This window comes from Gekko japonicus, unplaced genomic scaffold (assembly GCF_001447785.1).
Source record: "Gekko japonicus isolate JY-2015 unplaced genomic scaffold, Gekko_japonicus_V1.1 scaffold834, whole genome shotgun sequence".
Lineage (NCBI taxonomy): Eukaryota > Metazoa > Chordata > Lepidosauria > Squamata > Gekkonidae > Gekko > Gekko japonicus.
The window spans coordinates 389,467-402,870 of NW_015165855.1; the positions used below are offsets into that span (position 1 = coordinate 389,467).

At 49.6% G+C, this 13,404-nt stretch overlaps 1 protein-coding gene across 1 annotated transcript in view; it reads right to left on the reverse strand.

Annotated features, from left to right (window-relative positions):
• The window catches only part of PCDHGC3 (protocadherin gamma subfamily C, 3), a 108,433-nt gene that overhangs the window by 22,108 nt on the left and 72,921 nt on the right, over positions 1 to 13,404 (reverse strand). Inside the window, exon 4 of the mRNA XM_015411132.1 lies at positions 3,320 to 3,408. Coding sequence (XP_015266618.1) covers positions 3,320 to 3,408 — 89 coding nt within the window. The remainder of the gene's footprint in view (positions 1 to 3,319; positions 3,409 to 13,404) is intronic.

Here is a 13,404-nt window from a genome sequence, read left to right on the forward strand (position 1 = left end):
CCACCAGGTAGAGCCTGAGGTTCTCCCAGAATTACAACCGATCTGAAGAAGTGAGCAGTGACTCAGGAAAGCTCCTCCCCTGCCACAAATTTTTGTTAGTCTTTAAGGTGCTCCGGGACTCTTCCTATTGTCAACTGATCTCCAGATGGTATACCATCAATTCTAGGTGAAATCTGTCCTCAAATTCCCCCCTCCACAGGCAAATCCCAAATCTCCAAGAATTCCTCAGGCTGGAGCTGGCAACCCTACACTCATTCTTTGCTCAATGAGAAACATAGCCCAGTTGGCAATTTGTCTATTGTGTTATGCCTGATTTCAATGCAATCCTGGCGAGGCAAAACGACTCAGCCATAGGGTTGCTTGCCAGCTCTAGGCTGGGAAAAACTTGGAGATTTTTTTTGGGGGGGTGGAGCCTGGGAAGGGCGGGGTTTCGGGAGGGGCGGGACCCCAGCAGGGTTCAATGCCATAGAATCCTCCCTCCAGCCATTTTCTCCGGGGGGAAATTATTTCTAATTGTCTGGAGATCAGCTGACCTTGGAATAGCAGGAGTTCTCCAGGCCCACCTGGAGGAGGTTGGCAACCCAACTCACCCATGCACTTTCTCTGAGAGTCTCGTTTACTACTGGGCTGTTTCCATGCGGCTGCTTAGCATAAGTAGCAGCCCAGTTCGAACAAGGCCCTGTGTCGGCGCAACGTCCCACGGGCAAGTTCTTTCTGACTTGCCAGTGTCGAGCTTATAGGGAATAGATGAACTGCACAGAAAAGACAAGAGACCATCCCTTTGTGCATTAACTGCTGTCACTAACCCCGACTGAATATTTCACTACATTTCCTGCACTGGGAGTGCCCCTGAAGTACAAAAGAACTTACAGTGCAGTTGTTCAGAAGGCAAGATGACTACACACCTGAGTAAGGGATCGCTAACCCATTCCCCAGCAGCCAAACCAGTCAAACTGGAATGCTTAGATTTAAGCTTATTTATTTCAGCTGATGCACAGCACCACTCTAAACACAGTTATTCCACAGTAACTCACACTGAGTTCAGCAACTTTCTCCCCCCCCCAGTGTAATATCAACGGCTTTAAGTCTACAGAATTAATTAAGCAAGGAAAACATATATTGACCTTTCCCAACAAACTGTTATGATAGAGCCTCACAACAGTAACCATTTATGATAATGTGAGTTTTCAGGTAATATATCATGTGTAGTGAGAAACGAGAATACTGGGAACCAGGTTGATTCAAATTTGGACATGGAGGGCTGAGAGTGTTGTGCTCTGTGGACTTTATCAGTAACCTTAGCCATCACAAATTGTTCCCACACTTTTTCGTGCCAAGCAGATAATGAAGGAGATAGAGGTGATTTCCAACAAGAGGCTATTGTCAGACGCGCCGAGGCGAGGAGTAAAGAAGAGTTCAGCAGTTTTTATTCCCTGATAATCTGGCCCAAGGCCAAACTGGTGGAAACAGCCAATTCCATGGAATCGTATCAGGGTGTGTGCTTGTGTTGCGATTTAAACTGCACCACTGGAGGGCAGGATGTGGGAATCCCCCCCCCCCACATTCCAAAATCATATTATTTTTTTTAAAGCCACCTTCTCCTACTGGGGTGCTGTGGTCAGAAGAATCACCGGTCAGAAGACAGAATGACTCATGCTGGGGAGGATGCAGGCGCCTGCAGAAGCAACGCTTTAACAACCTACCCCCCCCGTCCCCAGCTTCAGAAGGAATTGGCAGGAGTCAGGTTGGATCTCTCATCCCCCTCATGGGTCACTGGGCCCTTTGGACTTCAGGCTTCAAAAATGGAAACTGGTTTGAGGGTAGGTGAGGTAGGTGGGGCTGAGAGAGCTCTTTTGAGGACTGCTCCTGAGAGAACAGCTCTGAGAGAACTTGTGACAGACCTGAAGTCACACCAGCCGCTGCATGTGGGGAATCAAACCCGGTTCTCCCAGATTAGAGTCCGTGCTCCTAACCAATACACCAAACTGGCTTTTCCAAGAACAATGGATCGTCTCTCTCCTCTTTCTAAACTGATGTCTGTAGTTTCCCGCCCACAACTCAGCTGAAGTGTCATAGGGTCGCCATCATACAGGTGGGACCGGAAGATCTCCCGGAATCATAGCTAATTTCCAGACAGCAGAGACGGTCTCCCCTAGTGAATATGTGTGCTTTGGAGGGTAGGCTCTATGGCATTATATCCTCCCCCAGCCCCCAACATTTCCAGGAATTTCCCAACCTTGAGTTGGCAACCCTAGCTGTCAGACATTCTGCCTCTTGGATAAGCTGACTCTGCAAGGAAGGAAGAGGTGCTTGCGCCCCCTCACTGAGAGAAAATATTACACCGGGCACATCTGAGCAGGCGGCGAAATGGCAGTTTTGCAGATTTCCTTAGGAGTAAGCCTCACTGAGAAGAAAACAAATTCTTTCCCTCAGAGCTACTGGTCTCATGCAAATTCAAACATCTTTATCGATCAACTGGTTCTCATACAATTCTCAACGATGATTTCTTGGAGCAGATAGCAGCCGTAACCTTCAGCAGCCTGTAGAAACGGCTGCCAGGCGGCACGCCAAGGAACCTAAGTGCGTACAAGCGGTCGGTTTGTGCTGGACAGGGAAAATTCTGTCCGATCTGTGCCTGATGGAGGTCTTATTTTGACAGCCCTGGACTGGCTGGTTGTCTCTCCTTCCCAAGGAGGCAACTGACCCTCGGAGGGAAGGATACAATGAGGCACCCGGAACGGGGCAGGAGGCAACTGTTTAAAAATAATCCTCTTATTTGTGAAGGAAGGAAATTAGATCTGCAGTTGCCCAGAGAGGATGATAAGGAAATGGGGAATCTAAGGCTCCCCCCCTCCCCGTTTACATTTCGGAGCAGAACTGACCTTCCCCCCATTTCCTTTTAAATCATAAACACCCTCTTTCCAAATGCTTCCGCCTCCTCAGCCAGCCCTAGCAAGTGTTCGCTGGGTGTTTCATAAGGCTTCTGGGGGGAGCAGCAAAGGATCAGCACACACTTTTACACCGAGCTTGTAAAAATATGCTATGAAAATAATAAATGACAAAGACAGCACAGGATTCACTGTATTTCTCCACAAAGGGTTACAAATCAGCCAGCTGTTCCTAATAGCAACACCCTTTTGTAGGGCAGGAGAGATCCCCACCAGCATTCGAACACAGCCTTTTTAAAGAGGACCTCGGCTGGCTTGCATCATGTACAGAACAGGTATTTCACATACTGTTTTTTTTTTTTAAAGCATGCGTGCTAAACATCTGCATAACGGGGAAAAAACCTGATACCACATTCTTTGTGGACACTGACCGTTCGCTGACGCCAGGATCATGGCTTGAAGCATTTCCGTATCAAACTGGTTGTTTGGCCAAGTCCCATTTTCATCCCCATTCTGAGACCTGAAGAGGAGAACACAAAAACAAATGAACTCTTTAAAAAGACACAGAGGAGAGAGAATATTTATTCACAGTGGAAGAAATGCCTTTCTTCACAGTAGGATCAAGTCTTTGTTTACACAAAGAAAAAAAAGAACTGGGCAGACAGGCCCCTTTTGAAGCTCTAAAACTTGCTGGGGAGTGAGTGCTCTAAACGGGGGAGGGCTGGGGCAACTGTACCTTTGGGCAAAAGAAGGGATTTTGGCAGAAGAAAGCTCCAACTCCTGACATGCCCTCTGCATATCAACCATTAACAACAATGGAGGGTCTTGGGAGCTCTTTAAAGGAAGGCAGATTTCTTGCAGCATCAGCCTTCAGGGACTAGACCCCCCTCTGCCAGATGCTGAAAGCATTATCCCCATTTCCTGCATTTACCCCACTGTAGACGTTTGCCCCTCTGCCCTAATCGAGCTGATGACAATATGCAGGGTATCTCTGCATCCTTTACAAGCGTCCTTTACAACACCCCTCTCACCTTCTGACTAAGATACAAGGAGTCAGATCCACATTACAACCAGCGTTCCCTCTAAGCTGAGTTAGTGTGAGCTAGCTCACAGTTTTTCAGCCTCCAGCTCACAGATTTTTGTCTTTGCTCAGGAAGGATGGCTCCAGAACAAGCTAATTTATGCAGCAGCCAAATTGCTCGCTCATAACTTTGATGCCAGTCGCTCACAAAGTAGAACTTTTGCTCACAAGACTCCACAGCTTAGAGGGAGCATTGCAACTTGACTGTGTCTGATGAAGGGAGTTTGGATTCTGGAAAGCTTACAGACTCTCAAACTCTTGCTGGACTCTAAGGTGCTAAAAAAAAAAGGTAAAGGTTCCCTTGCTCAAAAGCCAGTCAAATCCGACTCTAGGGTTGCGGTGCTCATCTCCGTTTCACAGCCGAAGAGCCAGTGCTGTCCGAAGACATTTCCATGGTCATGTGGCCGGCATGACTAAACACCAAGGCGCCCGGAACGCTGTTATCTACTTGCAATTTCTTGCTTTCGAACTGCTAGGTTGGCAGGAGCTGGAACGAGAGACGGGCGCTCACTCCATCATGCGGCACACTCGGGTCTCGAACTGCTGAACTACCGCAGCTCCTTGCACTCAAATCTAACCGTTCTCCTGCAGACCAACGCAGTGATGCTCATTTACTTGTGGTTAACAGCAGCCTCCTGATAGAGCTTGGAGATCTCCCAGAATTACAACAGATCTCCAGACAGCAGAGACCAGGTTTCCTGGAGGAAACAGAGGCTTTGGAGAGCGGTGGACTCCATGGTATCACACCCCCTCCCCAAACTCCACTCTCTCCAGGCTCTGCCCCCAAATACCCAGGAATTTCTCAAGCCACAGTTGGCAACCCTACGTTGACTCTGTGTAGCTGGGGGGCCTCTGGCCAAGCCTTTGGAAACGGAGGCTGCAGTAAAGTTTTTAAGGTTCCACTAAAATTCTGAGCTTGGATGCTAAGGTGGCTAGCTCCAGATGGGGAAATGCCTGGAGACTTGGGAGGTGGAGCTCGAGGAGGGGAGGGTTTGGGGAGGGACTTTAGACCCAGTGGGGTATAATGCCATAGAGTCCGTCATCTAAAGCACCATTTTCTCCAGGTGATCCCTGTTGCCCGGAGATCAACTGTACCCCCAGGAGATCTCCAGCTACCACCTGGAGGTTGGTAACCCTACTGAAGACCCTTCTTGACCTCGGCAGGACTTGGTTTTAAGAAAACTGGGACAGGAACTGAAAAGGAGGCCAAAGCCTTTAACAGCAGCACATTCCAGAGGGGGATCTCTGTAGCAACAAACAAACAGACCAATAGAAGAGTCTCAGGGCTGGATCTCTTCCCCTAATGGCAGGTATAATCCCCTGTAAAGCGCTACACTCAAGTGACCAAAGTCTACTGGTGGCCCCCGGCCCAGAGAATGCCTGGGCTGTCCTCGACCAGGGCCGGGGCCTTTTTGGTTCTGGCCCCCAGCTGGTGGAACAATCTTCCAAGAGAGGTCAGGGCCCTGCAGGATCTGGTACAATACCGCAGGGCCCGTAAAACAGAGTTATTCCGCTGGGTCTATGGTCGAGGACAGTGCCAGGCCGCCTCTAGCTGGTAGGCTATAATCCGTTTCCGGCCTCCCCCCTCCTCTTCCCTCCCCCCACTTCCCCCCCTCCCCCTTCTTAGATGTCTGTAGATTGGCACCTAGATGAGCTTTTACGCCATCATGAATTGCCCCCTAGATGAGCTTTTACGCCATCATGAATTTTTTAGCAACTGTTCGATTGGTTTTATTGTTTTTACGATTGATTATGTGTAAGTTATGTTTTAGGAGGTTAAAACTGTACATCTGTCTTGCATCTCTGCAATTATTGTCAGGCTTGGTGCCTTTCCCTGACACAAGAGGCTCTATCAGGAGAGGTTAAAATCGGAAGCCCCCTCTCCTCCAGGCCCAAACAATACTATTTGCAGCTTCCATCAAATAATGAAGGGCACGGGAAGGGGGTGGGGAGGATTAGCAGTACCTGACAACAGGTTAAGATGCTAGAGGAGACGGAGCACTGGGATTAGAAACTGGGGGACCCAGGTTTGAATTCCCTACTCTGTCATGAAAGCTGAAAAAGGGGACAAGGAACCGGAGGAAGGAGGAGTTGCAGGAGGTGCACCCTATAACTTGAGAGACAAAAAAAGGGAAACACCCCAACACCTGAAAAACTTTTCAGAAAGCGCATTAAAGGACAATACTAATAATAACCCGAAAGGACATTACTAATATAGTTCACACCTTTATTTTTGACAGGTAAAGAAGGAAGATCGGTCAAATGCAGAAAAAGCCACAGAATGTAATATTACTAACAAAAGATTAATATACTAATTTAATCATCACTCACCACTATTCTTAATCCCTCTATATACCCTTCCTTTTTTCTGAAAATTTTAAAAGCAATAAAATTCTCTCCTTTTTTTAGGAGAGTTTTACAACGAATGAAAGCTTGCTGGGCGACTGTGGGCCAATTGGACACTCTTGGCCTAACCTACCTCACAGGGTTCTTTTGAAGGCCGAACAGAGGCGAGGAGAGCTGTGTAATCAGTTTTGGGTCCTCAATGGAGAGGAAAGTGGAGTACAGATAAATAAATAAAATAAAACCTGCATGGCTCTCTTCTGAAAAAGGCCACAGACTCACATCCAGGAAGGGGCCAACTGTGCACGATCAGGAAGACTCATATATCAACAACCTCTTTAAAAAAAGAAAAGCTAACCACATCTGTATGTGTGTGTGTGTGACAGAGAGATAAAGATCTGGATCAGGATCGCAGGGCAAGGGGGTGTTCAGCCCTCTCAACCCCTGGTGCCATCTTCTCAATGCAAATCTTCCCCAGATGCCGCTCTTTGCCATTTGCTTTCCCACACAAAGAATTAGGACAGAGGGAGTGAAGTGCACTCACACTGTGGTGGCCCCAATCCAATCTGACCCTCTCCCAGCACAACTGTGGCCCCTGCCACACGGCAGGGGAAAATGCGCTCAAAGCGTGGCTTCTAAAAGCCACACCAAAGTTGAGACGCCGCGGCCGGATCCCACGGATCCCCTGAGCCGCGGCGCCTTTTCTCCCCGGCACGATCAGATGCTGGGGGAGAAAGCTACGGTGGGAAGGGGAGGCTGGCGAACTGCGCATGCTCACACATGGGCAGTTCGGCCAGGGGCCGGGGATGCACCGGCGCAAGGACGCGCTGGCAATCCCACAGCCGGGCTTGGGGCGCACTTCTCGGATGAACCACCAAGGTAGGTGGTTCTGTTTTGGTGCGGGGTTTGGGGTGGAAGGGGCGGATCGGGGACGCAAGCAGCACGATTCCCAGATGTTGCTGTGGGATCGTGCATGTTTGCTGCGTCCCCGTTCCGTCCCTCTACCGGCCCAAAACCTCTCGTGTGACCGGGGCCATTAATTAACAAACAAGCAACCTGCCTGTCAACAGAAGACCCTGATTCGGGATCTCACACACTGCATGTACTTTGTCCCTCGTATCCCCTTGCCTATTTCCAGCACTGATTTATAGCCCGGGCGTGTTTACTCAGAAGTAAGTCTCACTGCCATCAGTGTGACTTACTCCCAAGTAAGACTGTGCAGAAGTTTAGCTTTAAGCCTTCCGAGGGTACAAGACAACTTGCTTAGCTGCAAGGACGGCGTTTCTAATTCCTCCCAGCTCTCCGTAAATTGCTTTCTAAAGGGCTGGAAGGCTGCAGTCTGTGCCCAGATGTTTGGAGAGACTAGTCTCACCCAAGGAAAGCCTTCCTCACCCATGTCTCTCGCGCAAAAGTCTGAAGATCAGCTTTCTGTCTGAATGGCTTTCAGCCAGGCCACGTATACATATTTAAGTGCCGTCAAGCCACAACTGACTTATGGCGGCCCCAGCAAGGGGCATTCAAGGCAAGTGAGAAGCAGAGAGGTGGTTAAGAACATAAGAACATAAGAGATGCCAATGTTGGATCAGGCCAAAGGCCTATCCAGTCCAACACTCTGTATCACACAGTGGCCAGAAATACCAGGTGCCATCAGGAGGTCCACCAGTGGGGCCAGGACATTAGAAGCCCTCCCACTGTTGACCCCCCCAAGCACCAAGATGACAGAGCATCACTTGCCCCAGAGTCCCTATCTATACCTTGTGGCTAATAGCCACTGATGGACCTCTGCTCCATATGCTTATCTAATTCCCTTTGGCCATGGCCCTCCTCTGCAGAGCCTTCCTTGACGGTCTCCCATCCAAGTACCGACCCTGCTTAGTTTCTGAGATCTGATGAGATCGGGCTACACCTTCCCTCCAAGGAGGACACATACACATGAGCAAAACACTGCACTAAAAGAATCTTGATGTAGTCAGTGGAGGGCCCCAGGATTATCCTGGAGGCCGTGGGACCCACATGCATGAGTAGCTGCCCAGTTGCAGGGCTGCAACCCACCCATGTTCACTGTGAAAAAATGATTCCAGTCCAATTACAGTCCACCAGTATGCTGCTTCTTCTTTTCTTTATCTTACGTCATGCAGTGCCGCTGCTGCTCCCAAACAACTGCCATGCGACTACAGATTTCCCGGGCAAACAATCTGTTTCCCTCAATGCTTCGTCAGGTCGCTTTATACTTGGAGCCCATGCTCTACGTCTCCTACTCAGAATTAACCTTGTATTTTCCTTGGGCATCCGCTGGCTCTCAGTTGCAGGGGGCTTTAGTGAAGAGCTGTGCTGGGAGGAGAAGGGGACAATTCTACCCCTTTCTCATTCCCTCATCTGCAACCCCTGGCACATGCAGTTTCCCTTGGATGCTGGTCCCATGGCCCCAGGTGCCATCCTTACACAGGACTAAAGCAAGGGACTCCAACCTTTTTGAGTTATGTTATTCCATACATACCCCTTTGGCTGTGGAATTCACTGGGGGATTCACTAGGACCCAGGGGATCACACAGTGGGGAAGCCATCTGTTCAGGTTTGCAAAACAGGAGAACTCACAGATGGAAAGGGGAGAAAATGTCACTCATTGCCACAGCAAAGTAGGATAAACGGGAAGGCATCAAAACGCAGAAAACGAAGATTCCACACAAAAAATGAGCCCGAGGCGGCCTCTGTAACCAGTGTTCCCTCTAAGCTGAGTTAGTGTAAGCTAGCTAACAGTTTTTTTAGCCTCCAGCTCACACATTTTTGTCTTAGCTCGGGAAGGATGGCTCCAGAGCAAACTAATTTATGCAGGAGCCAAATGGCTCGCTCACAACTTTAATGCCAGTAGCTCACAAAGTAGAATTTTTGCTCACAAGACTCCACAGCTTAGAGGGAACATTGTCTGTAACCAAGCTGAGGACATTGAGCCTGAGGAGGCCTCTGTAACCAAGCTGAGGACGTACATATGTGCCGAGTTTCCTCTTTGTGGATGGAGATAATCTTAAGGCAGGATTGTGTGTCTGTGGTTTCCCAAGGGCATCTTTTTGTTGTTGTTGTTGCTGCTGTCAAGTCACCCCAGATGTTCAGGGGTGGCTTGCCATTGCCTGCCTCTGCCTCCTTGGTGGTCTCCTATACCAATACTGACCAGGGTTGAGTTGACCCTGCTTAGCTTCCAAGGTCTGAGAAGACCGGGCTAGCCTCTGACGTCCAGGCCAGGGCAAGGGAACCTTATCTTCAGACAAACTATCGGCCATGTGTGATTCTCAGGGCCAAACTCCACTGATGGCGGCAGCAGACCGATTTGTTCGAACCCAGCTCTGCTCCCTTTCCCCCAGGGCTATTTTTGGGCAGGGACGCACAGGAACGGAGTTCCGGCTGGCTTCCAAGTTGGCCACACCCAGCAGGAACACATTAGCATAATAGGCCACACCCAACAGCAGAAACCCATTAGGATTGGCTACATTAGGGGTGTGTGGCCTAACATGCAAAGGAGTTCCTGCTACAAAAAAGGCCCTGGGTTTGGACAACAAAGAAGGTAAACAGAATATGAAGCAAAAGGTGGGTGTGGGTGGGTGAGCACACTTCTGCTAATATGGGGTGTGGCCTAATATGCCAATGAGCTGTGCTGTCGGGTTGTGGCCTAATATGCTAATGAGTTTTTGCTGTGGGTGTGGCCTATTATGCTAATGAGTTCGTGCTGGGCTTTTTCTACAAAAAAAGCCCTGCTTCCCCCCCATTACCAATCAGGTATAACACTTGCAACACTGTCTGGGACTAGGCCACTGAGGCCTGTATAGTTTACCCTGAGTGAAAGAGTGGCTGCCCGGGGTTTCAGGGAGAGACATTTTTAGTTGGAAATACTGTAGAACAAAACCTGGGAGAGCAAGCGTTTGATCCCAGAGCTGCAGCCCCTGAAGCAGTTGCAACGGCCTGGTTTTTGGAGCAAAAGCCAGAGGGGCAGACAGCCCCGCCCCCAACGCCTGCAGCTGACCCCTTTCCCGCAGCACAGCATCCTTCCAAGTTCAGAGCAGGGAAGAAAAAAAAACCCAGGAGGGCAAAGCAAGAGGAGGGAAGCCAGGAGCTAGAAGCTGGCATCTCCCCCCACACCTTTGCTCCAAATACTGGGCACCCCCCCTTTACCATCCCACTTTACACATGATCAGGGCTGACTTGGGTTTAAACAAATGGATTTGCCGCCACCATGCCTAAAAGGAGTACAGAGGGGTGAACCTGGATCGGTTCTATTAGTAGAAGCACTTACATCTGGAGGAAAGAGACTTCCTTTATTGAAAGTAAGATCATAAGAAGAGCCCTACTGGACCAGACCAGTGGTCTATCTAATCCAGCATCTGGTCTCATACAGTGGTCAACCAGTTTCTCTGGAGAACCAACAGTATAAAGGCCAAGGCCTTCACCTGACATTGCCTCCTGGCACTGGGATTCAGAGGCTGGCTCTGAACATGGAGATTCCCCTTAGTCACTATGGCTAGTAGCCATGGATAGACTTATCCTCCATGAATTTGTCTAATTCCCTTTTAAAGCTACCTATACCTGTGGCATAGAGAAGACTCTCGAGAGTCCCTTGGACTGCAAGAAGATCCAATCAGTCAATCCTAAAAGAAATCAACCCTGACTGTTCCCTGGAAGGCCAGATACTGAAGCTGAAGCTCAAATACTTTGGCCACCCAATGAAAAGGGAGCACTCACTGGAGAAGACCCTGATGCTGGGAAAGACTGAAGGTCAAAGAAGACGGGGACGGCAAAGGATGAGATGGTTAGGCAGTGTCACAGATGCAACGAACATGAAGTTGAGCAAACTTCAGAGGACGGCGGAAGACCGGAAGGCCTGGCGTGATCTGGTCCATGGGGTCGCAAAGAGTCGGACTCAACTGTGCAACTGATCAACAACAAATGCCTGTGGCCATCACTGCATCCTCTGGCAGTGACTTTCATGTTTTACTCACTCTGTGTGTAAAGCAGTATTTCCTTCTGTCTGTCCTGAAGGGGGAAGGCTCCTTCCAACAGGGGGAAGTGCCCCGCCACTGGAACAGGTCTGAGGGACCCAACCTTATCCTTCCTGGAAGTTTTACGGATCACAAAGCAAGGCTGCTATTTGCAGACTTCAGCACTTGCCTGCAGACAGAAGAGAACACAGCAGGAACCGGAGTGGCTTTGAGGCCAGCAATCTGCCGTGGGCTCACTGGTAGGTGTCATGATGTGTGTTGACATCAATACCTCCATCTGTCACGGGACGAGTATCATCAGCCGCAGAACTGAGTATGATTTCCTTGTCAAACGGATCAGTCTTTGTAATCAGGTGTCTTGCTCCAACCTAACCGTGTTTCATGGAGGTCCGGCCACATTCTTTGCACCAGCTATACAGCTGCCTCCCACCCACCCCTCCACCCCCGACATATAACACTCTAGAGTTTACAAAGCCCTTTACACACATTATCTGGTCATAATCCTTGCAACACCCTGTGAGTGCTATTATTCCCATATTGCTGATAGTGGCAGCGGGGCTGAAGCGAAGATAACGGCTTGCCTAAAACTACCAAGGGAGGTCACAGATAGGCATCATTTCAATAGAGTTTTCAGCTCTGGATTGGGAAATACCTGGAGATTTGGGGGTGAGGGGACCCTGGAGAGGGTAGGGTTTGAGGAGGGAAAAGACTCAGCGGGGTATAATGCCACAGCGTCCACCCTCCAAAGGAGCCATTTTCTTCAGGGGAACCGATCTTAGTAGTCTAGAGATCAGTTTGTAATAGCAAGAGGTCTCCAGTTGCCACCTGGAGGCTGGTAAGCCTGGCAACGTCCCTCTTTTGAGAGTGTATCATGTACCTAAACAGCATGATAAAACGTAGAGACATCACCCTGCCAACAAAAGTCCGCATGGTCAAAGCAATGGTATTCCCAGTAGTACAGTATGGCTGCGAGAGTTGGACCATAAGGAAGGCCGAGCGCCGAAGAATAGATTCTTTTGAACTATGGTGCTGGAGAAGACTCTTGAGAGTCCCTTGGACTGCAAGGAGATCAAATCAGTCAATCCTAAAAGAAATCAACCCTGACTGTTCCCTGGAAGGCCAGACAATGAAACTGAAGCTCAAATACTTTGGCCACCCAATGAGAAGGGAGCACTCCCTGGAGAAGACCCTGATGCTGGGAAAGATTGAAGATCAAAGAAGACAGGGACGGCAAAGGATGAGATGGTTAGACAGTGTCATCGATGCAACGAACATGAAATTGAGCAAACTCCAGAGGATGGCGGAAGACAGGAGGGCCTGGCGGGAGCTGGTCCATGGGGTCGCGAAGAGTCGGACTCGACTGTGCGACTGAACAACATGTACCTGGCAGGAATGCAGCCATGGCAGCAGGAGCAGGCTCAGGGGGGATCTGCCTTCTAATCTGGACAAGAAGCCGGATTTGCATGGTTGTTCACTGAATATTCTCCTTGAGGGTTGGTTGGCCGGCCGGCCGGCCATTGTGTCAGCCACAAAGGGGATGGATTTTAAAAGTTAAACGAGCAGTGGAATGGTGGTGGTGGGGAATTAAGTGCCGGACAAGTATTAGAGCAGATAAGTCTGCTCCGGGCAAAAAGTGAAAATGAAGTAGCCAGGCTGTTTGAATGGGGACGGGGAGAGAAAGGGACACTTCTGAGTCAAAGAGTGTCTAGTGTGTGGCGGGGAGCAAAGGCAGGACAAGGCAGAGTCCTCCCCCCTCAGCTGGAAAAATGCTCACCTGCTCCTCTTTGAAATGTCTATTTATGCACCTGGGGCATCTCCTCCCCGGAAGCAGGAGTGGTGTTGACACCTTTAGTGGGAAATGCAACTTGGCTGCTACCTCAGAGAACGGTACAGGAGGCTGTGCGACCATCTCAGGTTACAGGCAGAGCATTGCCAGGCCTGGAGATTTGCCTGGGAGACCCACAGAGACTCCCCCCCCCCCAATCCCCTCCACTTACTCAGTCTAATCAGGGGACATTTGCCGTCTGAACAGAAAACAGAAACACTAGCAAGCAGATTGCTATTTAGAAGCAGCACTCTAAATTAACAGTGGCCCCTGCCACACCGG